Source organism: Colius striatus, chromosome 23, assembly GCF_028858725.1.
Source record: "Colius striatus isolate bColStr4 chromosome 23, bColStr4.1.hap1, whole genome shotgun sequence".
Classification (NCBI taxonomy): Eukaryota; Metazoa; Chordata; class Aves; order Coliiformes; family Coliidae; genus Colius; species Colius striatus.
In genome coordinates, this window is record NC_084781.1 from 7,040,993 (window position 1) to 7,059,088 (window position 18,096).

Consider the following 18,096-nt stretch of genomic DNA (forward strand, 5'->3'; position numbering starts at 1 on the left):
CCGCCGTGCCCGCGCGGCCGCGGCGCTCACCGGGAGGGGGCGTGGCCACGGGGCGGGGCCAGGGGCGGGGCGGCGCGCGCCGCTCGGTCGGTGCCCGTTGCCCGTCGCCCGGTCCGCGGCTGCCGCTCGCCGCCCCTCGGCTCCTCCGGGGCCGTCCGCTCGGCCCGTGCCGCCGTCCGGAGCCGCAGCCGGCCTGTCGCGTGGCGTCCCGTCCCCGCCTAGGCCCCGGAGGAGCGCGGCGGGATGGCGGTTGGCCGGTACGGCCGTTACCGGGCCGTGATCTTCACGGCCATGTTCGTCGGGTACACGCTGTACTACTTCAACCGCAAAACCTTCTCGTTCGTCATGCCCGCCGTGATGGCCGAGGTGCCGCTGGGGAAGGACGAGCTGGGTGAGTGGGGGCCGGTGTCCCGGGGCGGGCTGCAAGGGGCGGGCGGGCCGCCGTGCCGCCGGGCTGAGGCGCCTCGGGCTCTGCCCCGCCGCAGGTCTCATCACCAGCAGCCAGTCCGCAGCCTACGCCATCAGCAAGTTCATCAGCGGCGTCCTCTCGGACCAGATGAGCGCCCGCTGGCTCTTCTCCTCCGGCCTCCTGATGGTGGGCTTGGTCAACGTGGTCTTCTCCTGGAGCTCCACCGTCACGGCCTTTGCCGGGCTCTGGTTCCTCAACGGACTGGCCCAGGGGCTGGGCTGGCCGCCCTGCGGGAAGATACTGCGAAAGGTGGGTGGAAAAGGCCAGGGAGGGGAACCTCCTCAGGGCTGTTCTCCTGAGCCATCCCAGCAGCAGGTCTGTGCAGACCACACTGCAGCAGCAGCATTTGCTCGGAACCTGGAGGAACTCGTGTCAGTTCTTGTCTCCCTCCAGCCAAAGCAGGGGATGCAAACTGCTGGCTGCACCTTCTGCCTGCAGAGGAAGTCTCTTGTGCACGAGGTTCTGCTTACTCTAAAAAAGAAGCAAAAAGCTTGTTAGTCCTTGCGTTTGCATGCCTCAATTCAGCTCAGTTTGATAAGTAATGTCTCCTGCTAGCAGATCCTGTCTGCTGTAAGGGACGGAATTTGTTAGAATCCAGTGCTTTAAACATGAAGAGAGATGTCCTATCTCAGCTGTTGTGGTGGTTTGCTCCTGGGTAAGGGTGGTGAGCAGAATCCACCTACACACGCCAGGAACTGGGGAATTGCGCGTTGCTCAGGTGGAAAACCAGGTAACACACGGAGGAAGGGCACGAGCCGAGCCTCTAAGCTGCCCACAGTTTGTTGTTTGTGATAATCTGGGACAGATTGATCTCTGCCTTAGGACAGAAGGAAAGGAGGTCAGCTGCGTGCTGACTTATCTGGAAAAATGTAAAATCCAGAAACATGTGTAGTAGTGGGAGGAGGGGAAAGATGAACAAGTGCATTCCCCTGCTGTGAGGTGTCTAACTGGCAGAGGAGGACTGCCTTGAGTGGCTGCGTGCACAGAAAGGAAGGCACAAATAACAGAGCCTGTAGATGTAGTGTTTTCTGAAGAACAGACATTTTCCTGTTGACCCCAACTGAGTGGTTCTGGCTCTGAGCACACACTACAATGCAGAGCTGATCGTGCCTGATACCTCATGCAAAAGCGAGTCCTAAAGTTACCCCGTGACTGTGTGTCCATGCACGAGCCCGTGCCAGCAGACCTCTCTGGGAGGACACCGTTCCCAGTGAGTGAGTACGCACAACCGTGCGCTCTTAAATTTCCCTCTCCCAGCCCACGTCTCGGTTTCACGGCCTGTAAATGGAAACGTGTCCGAGCTGGCTTGCGATGTGAGCACCTGTCAGGCTCCCGTGGCTGACCCTTGCTTAACATTTGCGGTTCCCTGCCTGGCTACATAGCAAAGAGCGGGCTCTCCCTTCAGCTGATTTTGTAGCTTTGGATCTGAGCTGCCCCAAACCCACACCATGTGGCTCAATTGAGGACTTTCGGGTGCAGCATCGCTCTCTTTTCCAGACCTCACGCTGTTTTCATTGTTGTTCAGTGGTTTGAGCCATCCCAGTTTGGGACCTGGTGGGCAATCCTGTCTACAAGCATGAACCTGGCCGGAGGCTTGGGCCCCATCGTCGCTGCTGTCATGTCTCTGAGCTATGACTGGCGTGTGATTCTGTCCTTCTCCGGCTTCATCTGCGTTGTCGTCTCTTTTGCTTGCCTTGTCCTGATTAAAAACGAGCCATCGGATGTCGGGCTGCCCAACATTGAACAAGGAGCTAAGAAGGGGAAGAAAGGTGGGTGTGAGGCTTCAGTGTCAGCAGGCAGCTGCAGGAGAGGGTGCTGTGCCTTCTGTGTTCTGGCATGGATGTGTCACAGTCGGTGTGCTGAGATCCTCCTCTTTCTGGCTTCCCGAAGCTGCTATTTGGCAGACGCCTTTTCAGCAGCTTTGTCCTGGTAACTGCTGAGCTGCTGCGTGACAGTTACAAGTCATAGAAACAAAGCCTCAGTCTAACTGTTGTATGAGGTCCTGAGACCATCACAGCAAAGTGCAGCAGAACAAGAGCCAGACTGCCAGTTCCTCCTGCTGCTTGGCCTGACCATGGCCACGTGTGCGCTACTGGGATGCTTGTGGCTGACTGTTTCACCTCTCTGTGTAATATCTTCCCACTACCCGTGCCCCACTGACAGTTTTCTTGGGGCTTTGTTTGCTCAGGTTGAGGTCTGAGTCTCCGTGGGGGCACTGGAGTGAGAAGAAATGCAACAGCAGGGAATGGTTCCTTAACCTGGCCTTCCTCTCCTTCGCATGGGCAGAGGACAGGCAGTTCTCCCCTCACCCGAATGTGGGTTCTGTTGACCCTTGGCTTGCAGTGGACTCTGCTCAGTGTTTTCTGCCCTTACTAAGGACATCTAGTTAGTAAATGTTTGTTCAGAACGCTGAATACGGCGCTTCTCTTAAAGCAGAACAGGTAGAGGGGAATTGCAACAGAGGTTTGCTGTAGGATTTTAAAGGCAGGTGGCAACTCAGCCTATCTTCCTTGCTGCCCTGCGATGCCTGCGCTGACAGGCTCAACCTCTTTGTGTAGGAAGACAGTGTTGCTTCCCCAGAAGGTTCTCTGGGGAGGGCAGGTTTGGAGGCAGTCCTGGAGGACTGATGCAAAAATCAAGGTAGCACCTGAAAGTCAGCATCTTTGTTTGGGTCTCTTTCGTTTGGTAGTGGCTTTTGGAGGCCACTCAAAACATTAGCACAAAACCTGGAGAAGCAGATCACTTTCCTAACAACCCTCATGAAGGGTTTATTGGTTTATTTTATCCTGATCTTCCTTACAGGTTCCTCCAGCGACAACAGCACTTTGACAGAGCTGCTGCTCTCACCGTACCTCTGGGTGCTCTCTACAGGCTACCTGGTTGTTTTTGGAGTGAAAACGTGCTGTACCGACTGGGGACAGCTCTTCCTGATCCAGGAGAGGGGACAATCCATGCTTGTGGGTAAGATGTAGAGCTGCATCGTTAAGCTTCGTGGCTGCAGCCTGGGAGGCCTTGCCCAGAGCTTGACTGAGTCTGGGAAGTGGACAGAGGCACCTTCACTGGGCAGACTTGTTTGCCTCCCTCCCATCCATCTGCTTAGAGTTTTGCAGGTATTGATGGAGCTCAGGGATGAAGTGACTGTGTGCACCGAGTGCCTTGATGCTAGGGCCCTCCTGGGAATGGCAGATGGGTGGATGTTCCTGGACGAGGACAAGCTGGAGGGTGCAAGCTCCCAGCGAGTTGATAGCAGATGAGCTTCATCTAAAGCATATGACAGCTTTATTGTTGTGGCCTGACCTTCATCATTCAGTGTTGCTGCATCTGTGTTCTAGGTAGCTCCTACATGAGTGCCTTGGAGATTGGAGGTCTGGTGGGAAGCATTGCTGCTGGATACCTTTCTGACAGAGCAGTAGCAAGAGTAAGTAATCTGGACTTTCCGGTGAGCTGGGCCCTTAACACAAGTGCCAGTTTGAGGTGCTTCAGAATTGTTACAGTTTGTTTTGGTTACCTTTGTGATTGCTTAAAGATGATTTACCCCCGTCCCTCTCTAATACCTATGCCAGTAGTGGATCAGAATGTTTCCCTTGCTTATGTTGCTCTGGAGATTGAGGATGCTTAGACTGCAGAAGCAGACAGCTGCTGCCTCATGCTAGGGAACATCCTTTCTCAGTACTGTGTTTCTTTCTTCTGTCTTCTCCGCTCTTCTTTGAAATGGGACTCTTGTAAATCAGAGCACTCTTGACTAACTCTTTCCCTTTACGTGGAGGTCTGTTGGGAGGGACGTGACCCATCTCAACAGCTTGTCTAAGGTGCTCAGTCAGGTGGTGTTGCCAGTGCGTGGTACAAGTGAGAGAAGCAAGCCTGTGCCCAGTTGTGCTGCATGCCTGGGAGCAAGCGCCGAGCACCCTGAGAAGGTTTTGGGAACTGTATATGTCCACCTGTTGGGTTTTAGGTGTTTGATGTGGTGTAATTTGTGGGCTTTACTTTGCTCTCTGGATTTTTGTGGTGAAAGAGATCTGAGTGTTGATAGTTGTCTTTTGGCTGAAAAAAAAACCCATGTTAAAATCCAGCGGTGGGATCTGGAGCCAAATTCAGAGTGGAAACAGGGAGCAGGTGGTAACAGAGAAGTATCATTTGTCACTAGGAACTGCTTCTGTGGTGGGTTGACTGCGGGCAGCCCTGAAACCCAACCTTGCTAAAAGGTGCTTGTGAGGCACCGCCCGTGTTCTGACAGGGCTATGTGGACGGGTTACTACAAGTATAAAATGGAAAGAGCCCTTCCTTCCAGTTTCTGACCCTGTGTCTCCCTTACCATGTCACAGGTGGGTCTATCGAGCTACGGGAACCCTCGGCACACGCTGCTGCTCTCCATGATGGCTGGGATGTGCGTGTCCATGTTCCTGTTCCGCGTGACAGTCACAGGCGATTCTCCCAAGGTAATGCACGCATGGGCAGCTGATGTAGGCTGTAGGGAGAGCCCTTTGATGGTGAGGAGTGTGATGGTAGGGAGTGTGACTCTCTTCTTCACCCTTCCCAAGAGCTGCAAGCTTGCATTCTCTTGGTTTGCAGTGCAGAGAAGTGGGATAACTTGGTCTAGTTTGGGCTGCTGCTGCCACAGTGGGCTGGGGTACCCTGCGTTGCTGGTGATGGTGTCCACACAACTTGCATCTGCCCTTGTGATTGCAAAGGAAATGCCACTTCTTTTCTCCTTTTTCTTTTTTTTCTCTTCTTCAGGAAAATCACCTCTGGACTGTAGTCTTTCAACCTCTAGCTGATCTTACAGGCCTAAAAGAACAAGAGGTTTCTGCCTTGCATTTTTCCTCCCTCTGCCTGTTTCTGCTTTCGCTGATCCACCTTTTTCCTATCCTGAGAGGTTGGTTAGCCCCACAGAACTTAGAACCAGGGCACTGAGAAGAGATTACTGTAAGTTTTGTAAAAGCAACCTGTTCTTAAAATAATTTGATTACACTAACTGACCAAAAAAAGCCTGAGTAGAAAAGTTTTCAGTTCTTAGGTAGGAGGTTCTGAGGATGTTTGTTCATCAGGTAAAATGTAGTCAGTTAAGGGTTCTCACAAGTGAGGTCAGGAGGAATGATTGTCCTCCTGCGGGTGCCATCCTGATGAATTTTTGGCAAGTGTTTTCTCAATTTTTTCTTTCTTTTTCCCATCTGGAAAATAAGATGATGCTCTCTTTCTCCTGGGCATCTTGAAATGTTTATAGTTCAAAAAGCATGCTGTAACCTGGAGGTGGTCAAGTTACTCATCCCTCGTGGTCCTTTCACAAGTGACTGACAAGCGCTAAACCAGGTAGTTTTCTCAGAGCGTAAGCTACCACCAAAGCTGGTTTTGTTTGGTTTGGTTTCTGTCTTTGTGTAGTAACACAGAGGTTATCAGATAGTGGCTTCTCACAAATACAGATTCTCTGATCAGCCGCTTGTAAAATGAGGAAAGCTTTTAGCTTTCCTGTGACAGCACCTCCATTCACAGTGCTCTCCTGTGACTTCACGGGCTCATTGCCCATCTCCCTTCAATGCAGTGCTAGTTTCTTGCAAAACAACCTGTGTCGTGGATACGCAATATAGGGGGCAGAACTGTAGAAGGGGAAGCTATGCTGCCCAGCAAAGTGTGTGATGGAGCTGCATGTACCCCAGGTCTGTCGTTGGGCCAGGGACCTGGTGTCAGACTGAAAATGTCAAAACCCCCTTGTGCCTTGCATAGGACCCAAGATTTCTCAGCAGCTGCTGATTGACACTGCTAAGATGCACAGATGCTCTTTCTGATCTTGACTTGTTTTGGCAGCTGTGGATCCTGACACTGGGAGCTGTGTTTGGGTTCTGCTCGTACGGGCCCATCGCCCTCTTCGGGGTGATCGCCAACGAGAGCGCTCCTGGCAACCTGTGCGGCACCTCCCACGCCATAGTGGCTCTCATGGCCAACGGTGAGCAGCGCCAGTTCCTGCCAGAACAAACAAAACCCATTGTGTGTTCTTGATGAAGCGTGGTCTGGCCCCTGGGCGCTGAGTTCCTGATGGTGGGAAGCCAGCTCAGAATCACAGAGTGGCAGGGGCTGGAAGGGACCAAGCAGAGAGAGGGAAGGGAGCAGAAGGGAGCAGGGTAGAGATATCAGAGCTGGGTGCTGCAGGGCTGCTCTGGCTGTACCTGGCTGGGTTTCACCTCATGCTTTGAGTTCAGAGCAGGCCCCAGGAAGTTTTAAACACATGAAAACGAGTATCAGTGGATGAAATGTAGATGCACAAGTGTTGCTAGTGTTGTGTTTGTTTCCCCTTGCTTACAGTTGGGGGTTTTCTGGCTGGACTGCCCTTCAGCACCATTGCCAAGCACTACAGCTGGGCCACGGCCTTCTGGGTAGCCGAAATCACCTGTACCATGAGCACAGTCATTTTCTTCTTACTCCGGAACATCTGCACCAAGATGGGACGGGTTCCCAAGAAGGCTGACTGAGGAGAAGCTGCTGGGTGAAAAGGATGCTCCCACACCCATGTGAATGATGCTCATTTTTGGTTTAACTGGCCTAAGAGTGAGTTTACCTCTTGCTGCAACCTAGATAAAAAATGTCTCAATTTCTCATCTACTGTTGGGTTTGTGAGGGCACACGGTGTCTGCTACTGATCACTTTTTCCCTCGAGATGTGATAATTCAGCTAGTTTACAGTTGCCATGATTTCAGTGTCCGTCCTTCTCACTGCACCGTGGGTGAAGCAAGCGGGCTCTGTGCCCGAGCTTCTCCCCTGAAAGTTCTCTAATACCAGCAGCCTCAGGTGCTGCCATGTTTAGTTCTGACCTCGCTGTTTGTCTCAGCCATCAGCTGTCAGCTCAGCCTCATTGTTTAGGGATGCTGGAGGGAGCCTTCCCTGCGCTCGGTCATCCCTGCACAGCTGTCTCTGTTTACTTAAAGCATGAGCTCCCCGGAGCAGGGACGGAGCGATGACTGATGATGATTACAGCTGGGCCTCGGGGCTGATCTGAGAGCAGCGTGGCTTTAGGTTTACCTGGGGTAGGCCATGTGGAGCGGGGCAGGTGTTTTGCTCCGGAGGGGCGGCCGCCGCTGCGGTGCTGTGGCAGAGCTCCCCACAGCACTTGGAAACAGGCACGTTTCCAAGACCTTCTTGGCACTTGGCAAGAGAGCATTTCAAGCAGCTCCTTGTGGTGAACTGATCCTGCCCACTGTGATTTCTGTGTAGTGTTAATGATTTGCAGGGCAGGCAGCTGCTGCCAAAGCGGCTCGTAGCAAGTGCCCTGCAGAGCAGCCAGGACAACCAGCCCGGCCCCAGGTATTGCGACATCAGCCACCCCCAGCCCATGGCTCCTGCCCCCGGAGGTCTGGAAAGTCCACGTTCCCAGCACAGGATTGTATGTTTTCAGGACAGTCTAGGATGGTGTCAGTGCGGGGCTGTGTCTGTCTGTGCATCAGCCTCAGCAGAGGCACCACTACGAGCCAGCAGCCCTGAGCAGTCAGGCCCAGCGCTCCTTGCAATAAGTAGACTCAGGTTTTTAACTGGGATGTTTTTAAATATCCTCGTTTTTCCCCAGAAGGACTTTAGTGCTTTAAGAGTCCTGCAAGAGGCAAGTTAGTGCAGAACCTACGTGCAGGTCCTCTGCTGCACAGTTTGGTTGCAAGAGTAGTTAGCCAGCCTTAATTAAAACAATGGAAGCGAATTACATTTTGTACTTAATTGTGTGATCTTTTACTATCTGTGAAATAAAAATGGAGCAGTCTCACAAGGGCTCTGGTTGTCTTATGGAGAACGGTGCCAGCGGAACCACTCCAACCCGTTCATCCTCTTGAGGCACTACTGGCACAAATTCCACCTGCCAGCAGAGACCCAACATCCATCCGCCATGCTGAGGAACTTTTATTACTTACACACAGAAAGAAACCCTCTGCAAAACCATAAGTTAGAGCTATACAGGAAAAACATATATGTACAATTGTGAAAGGAAAGGAAGAATGGACAGTGGTAAGGACTAAGGCTGCAGAGCTGCACCTCCTCCCTTCCTTCACTGAAGGGCAGCTAAGCCACAGCAGCGGAGGAAGTCTCTGTGGCCCAGTGTAAACAGTAGTAACGACTGAGTTTCAGGTACGTTTCACGGCAAAGGGGATAAATAGAAGCATGCTGGGGGAATACACACTCTCTCTTGTGGAGGAGCGAGTTCCAGCAGAGGCGAGATGGGGAAGAGAGGTCCTGCTCCTCAGAGAAAGGAGTCTGTGCCACAGGGGAGGCTTCCTCTATGATCCAGGTCCAAAGGGTCCAGCCTTCTCTGCCACCTCCAGAGCAAGTTTCAAGTTCTGGTCAAACAACTCACATCTGAAACAATCAGAAGAGAGCAGGGGATGACTTTACCGACGGAACAGCCTAAGGAAGACATGATCGCCACGTCCTTCAGCTCTGTGTCCTAGGTGAGAGTCCCTGAGTCACGGAGATAGCAACCTGACTGCTGTCAAATGTGGGTTTGGCTGCTAATTAAGATTTGCAGACAGCAGGGCTCAAGAAGAGCACCCCCCGTTTCCCCAGCACTGGAAACGCACAGGTCAGTGTCCATCCCTGCTGTGTATCTCCCCCTTCCCTCGACCTCTGGGTCTGCATTGCTACTGACCGTCAGGGCCATCTGCATTTGTCACTGCACAGGCAGAAAGTGACGAGGGGCTGCGGCTGCACCATTAGAAGCGGGTCTATCCTTACCGGATTGGCATCTCCAGGGAGTAGAAAGGATTCTTCAGAGCAAAGTCCGAGTAAATCTCATAGATCTTGCGGAGAAGGGCGTCGATCCCTGCCTGCCTTGGGTCAGCAAGGACCACGAATTTGATCCCTGGGGCCAGGGTGAGAGGAGTGTGAGGAAGCCAAGCTCGGTGAGAGCCCGGGGCTGTGCAGCGCTGGGGCCGCAGGCGGTGTGGTACCTGTCAGTGTCTGGAAGCAGTGCAGCTTGAAGGTGTCTGTCTCCAGCATCTCGATCCCGGAGCTCCCAACCTCGGGCGACAGCTGCGAGCCGATGGCAAACAGCCTGCGGGGAGAAGGCTCTCAGTGAAGGCAGAGGGGCCACCCCGTCCATCCCCCCCGCGCCACGCCGCGTCCCTCCGCGTCTCACGAGTGGAACATGGAGGCCAGCATCAGCTTCTCGTTGGAGGAGAGGCGGTGGCGGCCGAAGCGGATGGACACCGGGTAGTTGGCCGGGTTGCCCAGGAACTCCAACACATCCTTCCCATCCGCCGTGAAGCGCCCGTTGACCTCCGCGCCGTTGATGGCCAACACGGCGTGTCCCACTGCGGGAACAGCGCGATGTCACCCCCCCGGCCCTGCCGCCGCCGCCGCCCCGGCCCCGGCCCTGCCGCCGCCGCCGCACCGCGGATGCCGTCGCGCTGTCCGAAGGCGACGACGACTCGTTCGTCGTGCGGGCGCAGGACGAGGTCGAGCGGGAAGCTGAAGGTCTTCTCGGTGTCGGCGCGGGGCGCGTAGTGGTCCAGCTGGTAGATGAGGCCGCCTGCCTTGTTCACCACGTAGACGCTGAAGATCGCCATGGCGCCGGCGCGGGGCCGCGTCAGGCCGCGCCCCGGAAGCTGCGCGGGGCCACGGGGTTTGCGCACGCCGGGCGCCCGCCGCTTCCTTTCTCGGCCGACATCTTGAGGGAGCAGCAGCCGAGCCGCCATGGTGAGCGCGGGCACGGGCCGCGGGGCCGCGGGGGAGGAGACAGGCACCGCGACCGGCAGCGCGGGCGCGGCTCCCGGCGGGCCGCGGCCCTGAGGAGCGCCGGCCGAGCCGCCCCGGCCGAGCTGCCCCGCTCCCCGGCGCTCACCGCCCCGTGCTTCTGTTCGCAGCCGCCCAAAGACGATAAGAAGAAGAAGGACGCGGGCAAGTCCGCCAAGAAGGACAAGGACCCGGTCAACAAGTCCGGCGGCAAAGCCAAGAAGAAGGTACGAGGCGGCGGGGCCGTTCGCAGGGCTGCGGCCGGCTCTGCGGGAGCAGCCAGGCCTGGGGCTCCTCAGGCCTCCCTCGTGCCCGGCGCGGACAGCCCTGAGCGGCGGGGCCCGCGCGTACCGGGTCTGGGCGGGCGGGTGGGTGCCACGGTGGTAAGAAGAGCCGTTTATTCCCTCGCATCGGGTTGCACGTGGTGGTGTTGAATCTGAGAGACAAAAAAGTATTTTTCTTTCTGCTTAGAGCTGTTGCAGGTTTTATCTGTAACGTGTACACTTGAAAAGACGACTTTGTGCATGTCCTTTCAGTATGAGATGCCACATGGAGATGGTTGATGCTGTGGTTTAGGAAGCATGCTCAAGCTCAGTCCTTTGTTATTGCTTACAAAGTGGCTCAGGGTTGTTTTATTGGGTTTTTTTTCCCTCTCTTTTCAAGTAGAAGTGGTCCAAGGGAAAAGTGAGAGACAAGTTGAACAACCTTGTCCTGTTTGATAAGGCCACCTATGACAAACTGTGCAAAGAAGTGCCCAACTACAAGCTCATCACACCTGCAGTTGTCTCAGAGAGACTGAAGATTCGAGGCTCACTAGCTAGGGCTGCACTCCAGGAGCTGCTTAGCAAAGGTAGGCACTCACAACCCTGGAGAAGCAGAAAGCTGCATGAACTGGATGTTTTGTTTTCCTTTCTCACCCTGGAAGCTGCACCTAAAGTACACAAATTGGCATAGTTTTGACAACCCCCTGCCTTAGCTTGTGTTTCAAAAGGGCTCAAAAGTAAGGGGCAGAGGTTCTGCTGCATTCAGTGGCACGGCTACACTGAGAAGGTGCTGCTAGAAGGATGAGTTGTGACACAACCAGCGTCACAGCCCGACAAAAGCGTTGCATAAGCCTGTGTGTAGTATTGGGTGCTCTGGTATTTCCCATCGTGTGTTGTCTGGTGTGTGCTTCAGAGGGGAGCCTGTGTGGGGGACACAGCTCATGAGACTGCCTGTTCTCCTAGGTTTAATCAAGCTGGTGTCCAAGCACCGAGCCCAGGTGATCTACACCAGGAACACAAAGGGTGGAGATGCTCCTGCCGCAGGAGAAGATGTGTAGGGAGGTGAGTAGGGGCTCAGCCTTGCCAGGGGGAACGAGGGGCCACGTGGCAGGCTGCTCCCACATGGCTCCCGACGTTTAGGGGCTGTCAGTCATGCTCTGAGCCACTGCCCAGGCAGCATTCCTGGATGTGGGGGCTCTCCACATTAAAGAGCCAGCCGGTGGTTTGTGTTCCTGCTGCCTGTCGGGCAAGGAAAGCCGCACATGCCCTCTCATCTCTGCGGCGCTGGTACAGGGCACCATGACACTGTTCTGGTGGGAGCAGCTTTCAGGCAGTTTGCTTTGTGGCAGCTCGTGGGACATGGTTGTCTGATGTGGGGCTTCTTGCTTTGCAGGTTCTCCAGTGACCTCGTCAACAACGTGTCATATGTAGATGCACACAATAAAACTGTTGAAATCATTTTTCTTGCTTTTTCAGGAATGTGTATGTTTTGTTTATTGACACATTATTGATAGTGGCTTCTGGTACTACAGGTCCTGGCTGCCTTCCTCTGCCAGCCAGGTGTTGCAGTGAGACAGCGTTAGAAACATACTGTGAACGGGCTTTTTGTCTTGGGAAAAGGGAAGGGGCTTTGCCTACACCAGCCAGGGATGGTTTAACATCACTGGCTGGTGTAGGCAAAGCCCCTTCCCTTTTAAACCATCCCTGGCTGTCGCAGGAGGAAGGTTGAAGCCCGTTTCTTGCTTCCTAGATCAGGAAGGTGCTTAGTGGGATGATTTTGTTATTTAAACTCCTTTGAAACAAGTGCTCAGAGATCTCTTGAGCACAAGGCAACAGCGTCTATCAGATCAGTGTCTAGTAAGAAGCACACAGAAACAGCTCTTCATAAGGCTACAAGTATTTTATTAATGCTAAAAGCAAGAACTGCTCACAGCAAAGGACTTCAAGGTGTCCTCTCTTCTACTGAGGACTAATTAGTTGTCCGTTAAATGAGGCAGCAGTTAAGGTAACATAAACTAGACTTAGAGCAGCAGGTACAGAGTGGGCCCTGCATCTGAAATGAGTTTCAATTGATCTAGTAACACAGGTAACTTTAACAACAAAAGCTTCTTTCTTTATTGGAAGTCATGGGACACTGGCAGCACATGCTGTGTGAGCCAGGCATCCTGTTGGTGACCATGGGGCACAGGCAGGAGACACTTCCTGCAGGCAGGCTCTGCCTCTGTGTAGCTTAACACTTCAGAAGGGGCTGCCCAGGTGTACACTATGTGTCTGTTCCAGGGAGAGTGGAACAGTGGCACCCCCTAGCAGGGTAGCATTTAGTAATAATGCTCAACTGTGTACTAGGCTGTGGTCACCCTGCCTTCCAGGGGACTGAAAACAGCGGGATGCACACTTTAAACGAGCACTAAATGCGGCAGCACCACCGACAGAGCTGCAGCCCCATTCTATCCACCTTTCCCTGAGTCAGACCTCAGTTAATGTTCCTCTTCTGATCACCTGTTTTTCTTCTTTTCCCCCGATTCAGTCCTAAACTGATGCCTGAAAGAGAGCATAGGAGTTGGAATGCAACAGCTGTTAGATAATGAAAGCTGCTTCATCTAGCAAGACAGACAGTGCTAAGGATTGTGTTTCGGAACAGAAGCTCAAGTATCAGCTGTCTCAGTGAGCTGGATCAATCTCTTCAGCTGACACAGATTTCTAGTATGTTAAGAGGCACCAGCAGGACAGCAGTGGGGTCTGGAAGGTGAGGCAAGGTCAATGAGGCAGACACCTCCCTGCTCTCAGCCCCAGAGCCCACGCTGCACCTCGCGAGGTGCACACAGCAGTGCTCTGCCTGAGCAGAGTGCTGCCCAGCCTTGCTGCTTCATGTGGCAAGACGTCTTAAAAGCCCACTCGCTGCACGGGAGGAAGCTGTGAGCCTCCACCGGCACTGTGCCGGGCTGTGCCGAAGCTCACCGGGACTGCCAGCGCCGGCCGTGGTTCCACACGCGCCCGAAGGATGGCAGCCAGCTCTCACCGGTCTGGGAGGTATGGTCAAAGTTGGCACCCACGCGCTCTGCCGGCAGCTTTTTCAGCTTCTGTTTCTCCTCTAGAAAGATGTTTTGTTGAGCAAAAGGTTTTCAGTGGAATTGCTGTGGATTCTGTAGTGTGGTACAGTGAAGGTTAAGGGGAACTGAAATGTAAGCAAGCTGCTCACTTTGTCTGAGGAATTCCTCATACGATGGTCCAATCTGTTGTTTGTGTCTGTCTTCTTCCTCCTCCTCTGTTAGCCATGGAGGTTTTGCTCCTAGAAGTCATGGGGGAAAATATATTTAGCCTCTGTAGTTATCCTGGAGAGAAGGAAGAACATCGCCCTGCTGCCTGCCCTCCCTAGGACACAGTGAAGGAAAGGTAAACATTGGGCTCTGTTAGAACAAGCAGCTGGCTTATCTGGGTGAAGGATATGACAGATCACACCCCAAACCACACCACACAGCAGCCACACCAACACTGTTCATAAAGCAGAGGGGTTTTCTCCTCCAGCAGGTCACACATTACCGATGGAGCGAGCACCTGGCTGTACGGCAGCTGCTCCAAAATCACTTCTAGTTACACATTTGCGAACCAAGAGCTCCCAGCAGGGTATCAACCAGACAGCTCACAAAGCAGCTGTGATTACCTGTGTGAACATTGCCCTTCCCTTCTGTTTCCTGTGAACAGAAACAGAAAACACTAATGAGAAACTGATGCTTTTGAGAGTTATCTCTAATAAGAATGGATGGTGTGCAAAAAGACACACAGGGAGGCTGCTCTCTGCTTTCTGTTAGGTATGTGTCTTTTCAGGGCACGTTAGAGAACATTTGTGTAATGAAACGTGAATTAACAGTGGGTGACTGAAACTCTCTAGCAGCTCATCTGAACTGGCAAAGCTGCCTTTTTCAGCCGTGAAGATTGCAACCCCCTGTTTTGCTTTGTAAGCTGCTGTATGTCACTTGCGGTTCAATTTCAGTCGTGCTCATTAGCAAAGCACCCCTACCTGGTGGCCAATAAAGGTCAAAGCCTGGTCTGGTTCCATCCAGTTTAAGTCAGTCCTGCTGGGGCCAGGTTGCTCTGTGTCCTGACAGGAGTCCCTGGAACACACAGAAGCCACATGGCAGCCAGAGAGGTGAGGGGCAGTTGAAGCCAGACACGCAATGATTGTCCAGAGGGTTTTTTTGTATTGGGAAGAGCATGGCCAGCAGGACCAGGGAAGCAGTGGTCCCCCTGTACTGGGCACTACTGAGGGCACACCTCAAGTATTAGTTTTGGGCCTCTCGCTCCAAGAGGGACATTGAAGGGCTGGAGTGTGTCTAGCGACAAACACCAGAGCTGGGGAAGGGTCTAGAACACAAGTCTGATGGGGAATAGCTGAGGGCCCTGAGGATGCTCATCTGGGAGGAGGCTGAGAGGAGACACGATAACCCTCTACAACTCCAACATGATGTTGTAATGAGGTGGCCTTTGGTCTCTTCTCCCAATTACAAAGCAACAGGAAAAGAGGAAAGGGCCTCAAGTTGGACCGAGGAAGTTTCCAATTAGCTATTATGAGAAAGGTATTCCCTAAAAGGGAAGCATGGGAACACGCTGCCCAGGGCAGTGGCCAAGTCCCCATCCCTGCAGGAAGTCAAAGGATGGGTAGCTGATGGATGGATGGATGGATGGATGTTGTTTAGTGGTGACCATGCTGGGATAATGGTTGGACTTGATCTTAAAGGTGATTTCCCACTGAAACACTACTGTAATGCTGTTTCTGGAGCAGAATTTGTGTTTGGAGAGCTCTGAGTAAGGAGGCAAAGGAGAGATGTTCTTGGGGCACAGTCATGTTAAGTGCCTGTATGCCCTTGCTCTGCTTGCTCTTTACAGCTGCCAGCACTTGCCTACAAGTGGGGGCACAGTAATCTTTCTGCAGCTGTGGGGCTTACTCTAGTCTGGATAAAAGTTTCTGAAGGATCTGAGCGAGCACAAGATGCTGGTGCTGATGGTGCCAACTCCACCAGCAGCAGCAGGGCCTGAGGAAGGCTGCTGCTGGTGGGGTCTGGTGGGGTACATGTGAGCAGCAATGCTGGGAGGACGGTTCTCACCTTCTAAGTCCTGCTGCAGGGCTGCAGACAGAAGGTCCTGCACACAGCTCTGTCTCTGCCTGAAGCTGAATGTGATTCAGGAAAAAGGGACAGTATTCCTGGTACTGAGCAGAGCCCCACTGCCCTGCCCCCGCTCCCCTCACGCGAGCCCCCGGTGCCGGTGTGGGCACGTGGCGCTGTCCCCGATCCCCGCCGGGGCACAGCCAGGGCAGGATACGGCTCACCGACCTGCAGCGCGGCCTCTACCGTCTCCCGCTGCCTGCGCTCGGCTTCCCGGATGCCGGCCGCCATCTGCGGGGGAGAGCGGGGTGAGGCCGGGCCGGGCGCCCCGGGGCCGGTGGGCGCGGGGCCGCGGGTACCTGGCGGATGCGCTCCTCGTCCCGCCGCTGCTGCGCGGCCAGCGCCCGCTCCAGCGCCCGCGCGAAGCGCTCGTACTCCTCGGCAGGCACCACGAACTGCTCCTGCGGCAGCGCCGCATCTGCCCGGTTCTGCCGCCAGAACCGCGCCGTCTCCCTGCGGTGCTCGGGCCTGCGGGACACCCCGTCAGCGCCAACGGCCCCGCCCGCCGTACCCCCGCCGTACCCCCGCCGTACCCACCCGGCCAGGTGCTGCAGCAGCCCGGCCCGCGGCAGCGCCAGCCCGCCGCGCCGCCCGTCCCGCCGCACGCCGCGCCCGCAGCACAGGCACCACACGCGCCGCTCGTGCTCCGCCGGGTCGTAGGGCCGCACGGCGCCGTCGCCGTCCTCCGCCGCAGCCCGCGCCGCCGCCCGCGCCGCCGCCACCTCCCCGTGCAGCCGCGCCAGCGCGTCCCGCAGCCGCCGGCGGTGCGCCGCGCTGTAGCGGTGCCGGCGGCCGCAGAAGGCCGTGCGGCGGCACAGGCCGCAGTACTGCACGGCCATGGCGGCGCAGGCGCGGCGGCCCTGCCCCGGGCGCGGTCCCGCGGGCGGCGCGGGGCGGGCTCCAGCTGCCGCGGCGGCCGGGCGCTGCCGGGGCCGGTGCGGCGGGGTGCGGCGGCGGGGCGGCTCTGGCGCGACGGTGGCAGGAAGAACCGGGGCTCTCCCTTTCCTGGGGCTGGCGCGTTTCACGCCCAGTGACCGTTCGAGCGCAGATGTGCGTGTGGCCAAAACCCTTCGTCCCTGGCTTGGCTGAAACTTTGTTTTTAGGCTTAGCCCCCTCGTCCTGCTTACCTGGAAGCAGCGAGTTTTAACACTGGAAACTGCTTTAGATCAGCCCAGGCAAAAGTCAGAGGGAGTACCACAATGCAGGGAAAAGGAGCAAGGTGAAGCAGATACCAGGCATGCTTTCGGTGTGTCTCTTAAATACTTTTTGTGTACTTTGAAGATGGAATCTGCATTCTGTGCCTTCCTGAATTGTTCTTGTTTCTTCAGCCGTAATCTGTCCTGGGAATTATAAAGGAAGCAATATGGTTTGTGCTATGAAAGAGTGGTTGTAGTACATCCTCATCCTACTCACCTGCTTACCATCACTCTTCTGCTCGGCGTGGCAGGGGAGGTAGGTGGCAGGGGCAGAAACAGAGTAGCTACACATCAAAATCCAAGCCTTGGTTTAGTAGCAGCAGGCAATTAGATTTCAGCTGTTCTACACACATTGACCATTTTGTGGGAGGATGCAGTTTATGCTCATAATGAAGGAGTACAGCAGGGACTTGCTGCCAGTCTGTAGAGGGAGGTGACGAGAAAGAAGCTGGTTTGGGCAGTTGCTGGAAAAGATTGCACCGTAATGTTAGTGGAATGATGTTTGGAGAATCTTGGCTTAAAAGTAATTTCCGTGACCCTTGCGCTAAAGGTTGGGCTTCAAGTCGTTTGCGTTTTTTTCCATGTGATGACATAAAACAAGTAAGTCACTCTTCACCACCGCAGGCTGGCTCTGCAGTGCTTTGGGCCAAGTGTTCCTCCACTGCTTGATGTCCCTATTCTCACCCTTTGTGGATTTCCATCTTTTGAGATGGGCTGTTGAAAAAATAAGTCAGTCAAACACCAAACCAAGCTTTTCTTGAAAAGGTAACCTTCAAAGGTAGAGAGTGAGCTGTCATGCTAAGCTTTGCCTCTTCAGAAAAAGCAGGTATGGCAGTTTCTACCCTGTTTAGGCTTGCTTAGTTCTTGTTAGGCATTCCACAAATATGGAGTCAGCAGGGCTTTGCTTTTGCCAGATGCAAAAGACTCTGGTCACATCGCTTTTTGCAGCCTCATGTGACAAAGTTCAGTTGTTAGCAGAGATGATGACGTGCAGGACCTGCTCTGCTGGCTGTGTTCCTTGTAAGAGCCCGAGTGCACCCCAGTCGAAACCCTTCCTCCTTTCTGGGACTGGGGTCTGCTATTTGACTTGGGATGTGTTGCAAACAATCCAGCTACTATAGTTTAATAATTTACCACGTATCGCTTGTCCTGTCACACCACAAAGTTGCTTTCCCCTTTCTACCTAGAGTGAAACTCTCACACAAGGGTGTACGCATCAGCTGAGGCATAGTAATTAATTAAGCCTGTGGCTATCTATGTGCACCCTCAACTGATGCCTCACCTACCCACGTAACCTTTGGTACTTT

General features: G+C 54.4%; 4 protein-coding genes across 5 annotated transcripts; 2 read left to right on the top strand and 2 right to left on the bottom strand.

Moving 5' to 3' along the window:
* Positions 1 to 155: 155 nt before the first annotated feature.
* Positions 156 to 7,056, top strand: SLC37A4 (solute carrier family 37 member 4). Of its 2 annotated transcripts, XM_062013969.1 has the most exons (9): positions 156 to 391; positions 486 to 718; positions 1,995 to 2,238; positions 3,272 to 3,430; positions 3,802 to 3,887; positions 4,792 to 4,905; positions 5,204 to 5,269; positions 6,269 to 6,407; positions 6,764 to 7,056. In XM_062013969.1, exons 1-9 carry the CDS (start codon positions 244 to 246, stop codon positions 6,928 to 6,930), a joined length of 1,356 nt encoding a protein of 451 aa, XP_061869953.1. In that variant the 5' UTR covers positions 156 to 243; the 3' UTR covers positions 6,931 to 7,056. The 2 variants fall into 2 exon arrangements, with proteins under 2 accessions (XP_061869953.1, XP_061869952.1); XM_062013968.1 differs by lacking the exon at positions 5,204 to 5,269.
* A 1,267-nt stretch (positions 7,057 to 8,323) lies between these two features.
* TRAPPC4 (trafficking protein particle complex subunit 4) lies at positions 8,324 to 10,024 on the bottom strand. The gene is made up of 5 exons (XM_062013971.1): positions 9,828 to 10,024; positions 9,573 to 9,747; positions 9,385 to 9,488; positions 9,170 to 9,296; positions 8,324 to 8,794 (listed from the first exon to the last, which is right to left on the bottom strand). The coding sequence occupies exons 1-5, from the start codon at positions 10,000 to 10,002 to the stop codon at positions 8,716 to 8,718; spliced, it is 660 nt and encodes a 219-aa protein (XP_061869955.1). The 5' UTR covers positions 10,003 to 10,024; the 3' UTR covers positions 8,324 to 8,715.
* Positions 10,025 to 10,029: 5 nt separating this feature from the next.
* RPS25 (ribosomal protein S25) lies at positions 10,030 to 11,889 on the top strand. Its single transcript, XM_062013972.1, has 5 exons — positions 10,030 to 10,132; positions 10,300 to 10,395; positions 10,835 to 11,018; positions 11,395 to 11,493; positions 11,825 to 11,889. Exons 1-4 carry the CDS (start codon positions 10,130 to 10,132, stop codon positions 11,487 to 11,489), a joined length of 378 nt encoding a protein of 125 aa, XP_061869956.1. The 5' UTR covers positions 10,030 to 10,129; the 3' UTR covers positions 11,490 to 11,493; positions 11,825 to 11,889.
* Positions 11,890 to 12,312: 423 nt separating this feature from the next.
* On the bottom strand, positions 12,313 to 16,438 carry CENATAC (centrosomal AT-AC splicing factor). Its single transcript, XM_062014259.1, has 9 exons — positions 16,131 to 16,438; positions 15,893 to 16,061; positions 15,762 to 15,824; positions 15,534 to 15,598; positions 14,450 to 14,543; positions 14,093 to 14,123; positions 13,631 to 13,720; positions 13,390 to 13,522; positions 12,313 to 12,972 (listed from the first exon to the last, which is right to left on the bottom strand). The coding sequence occupies exons 1-9, from the start codon at positions 16,430 to 16,432 to the stop codon at positions 12,927 to 12,929; spliced, it is 993 nt and encodes a 330-aa protein (XP_061870243.1). The 5' UTR covers positions 16,433 to 16,438; the 3' UTR covers positions 12,313 to 12,926.
* Between the last annotated feature and the right edge of the window lie 1,658 nt (positions 16,439 to 18,096).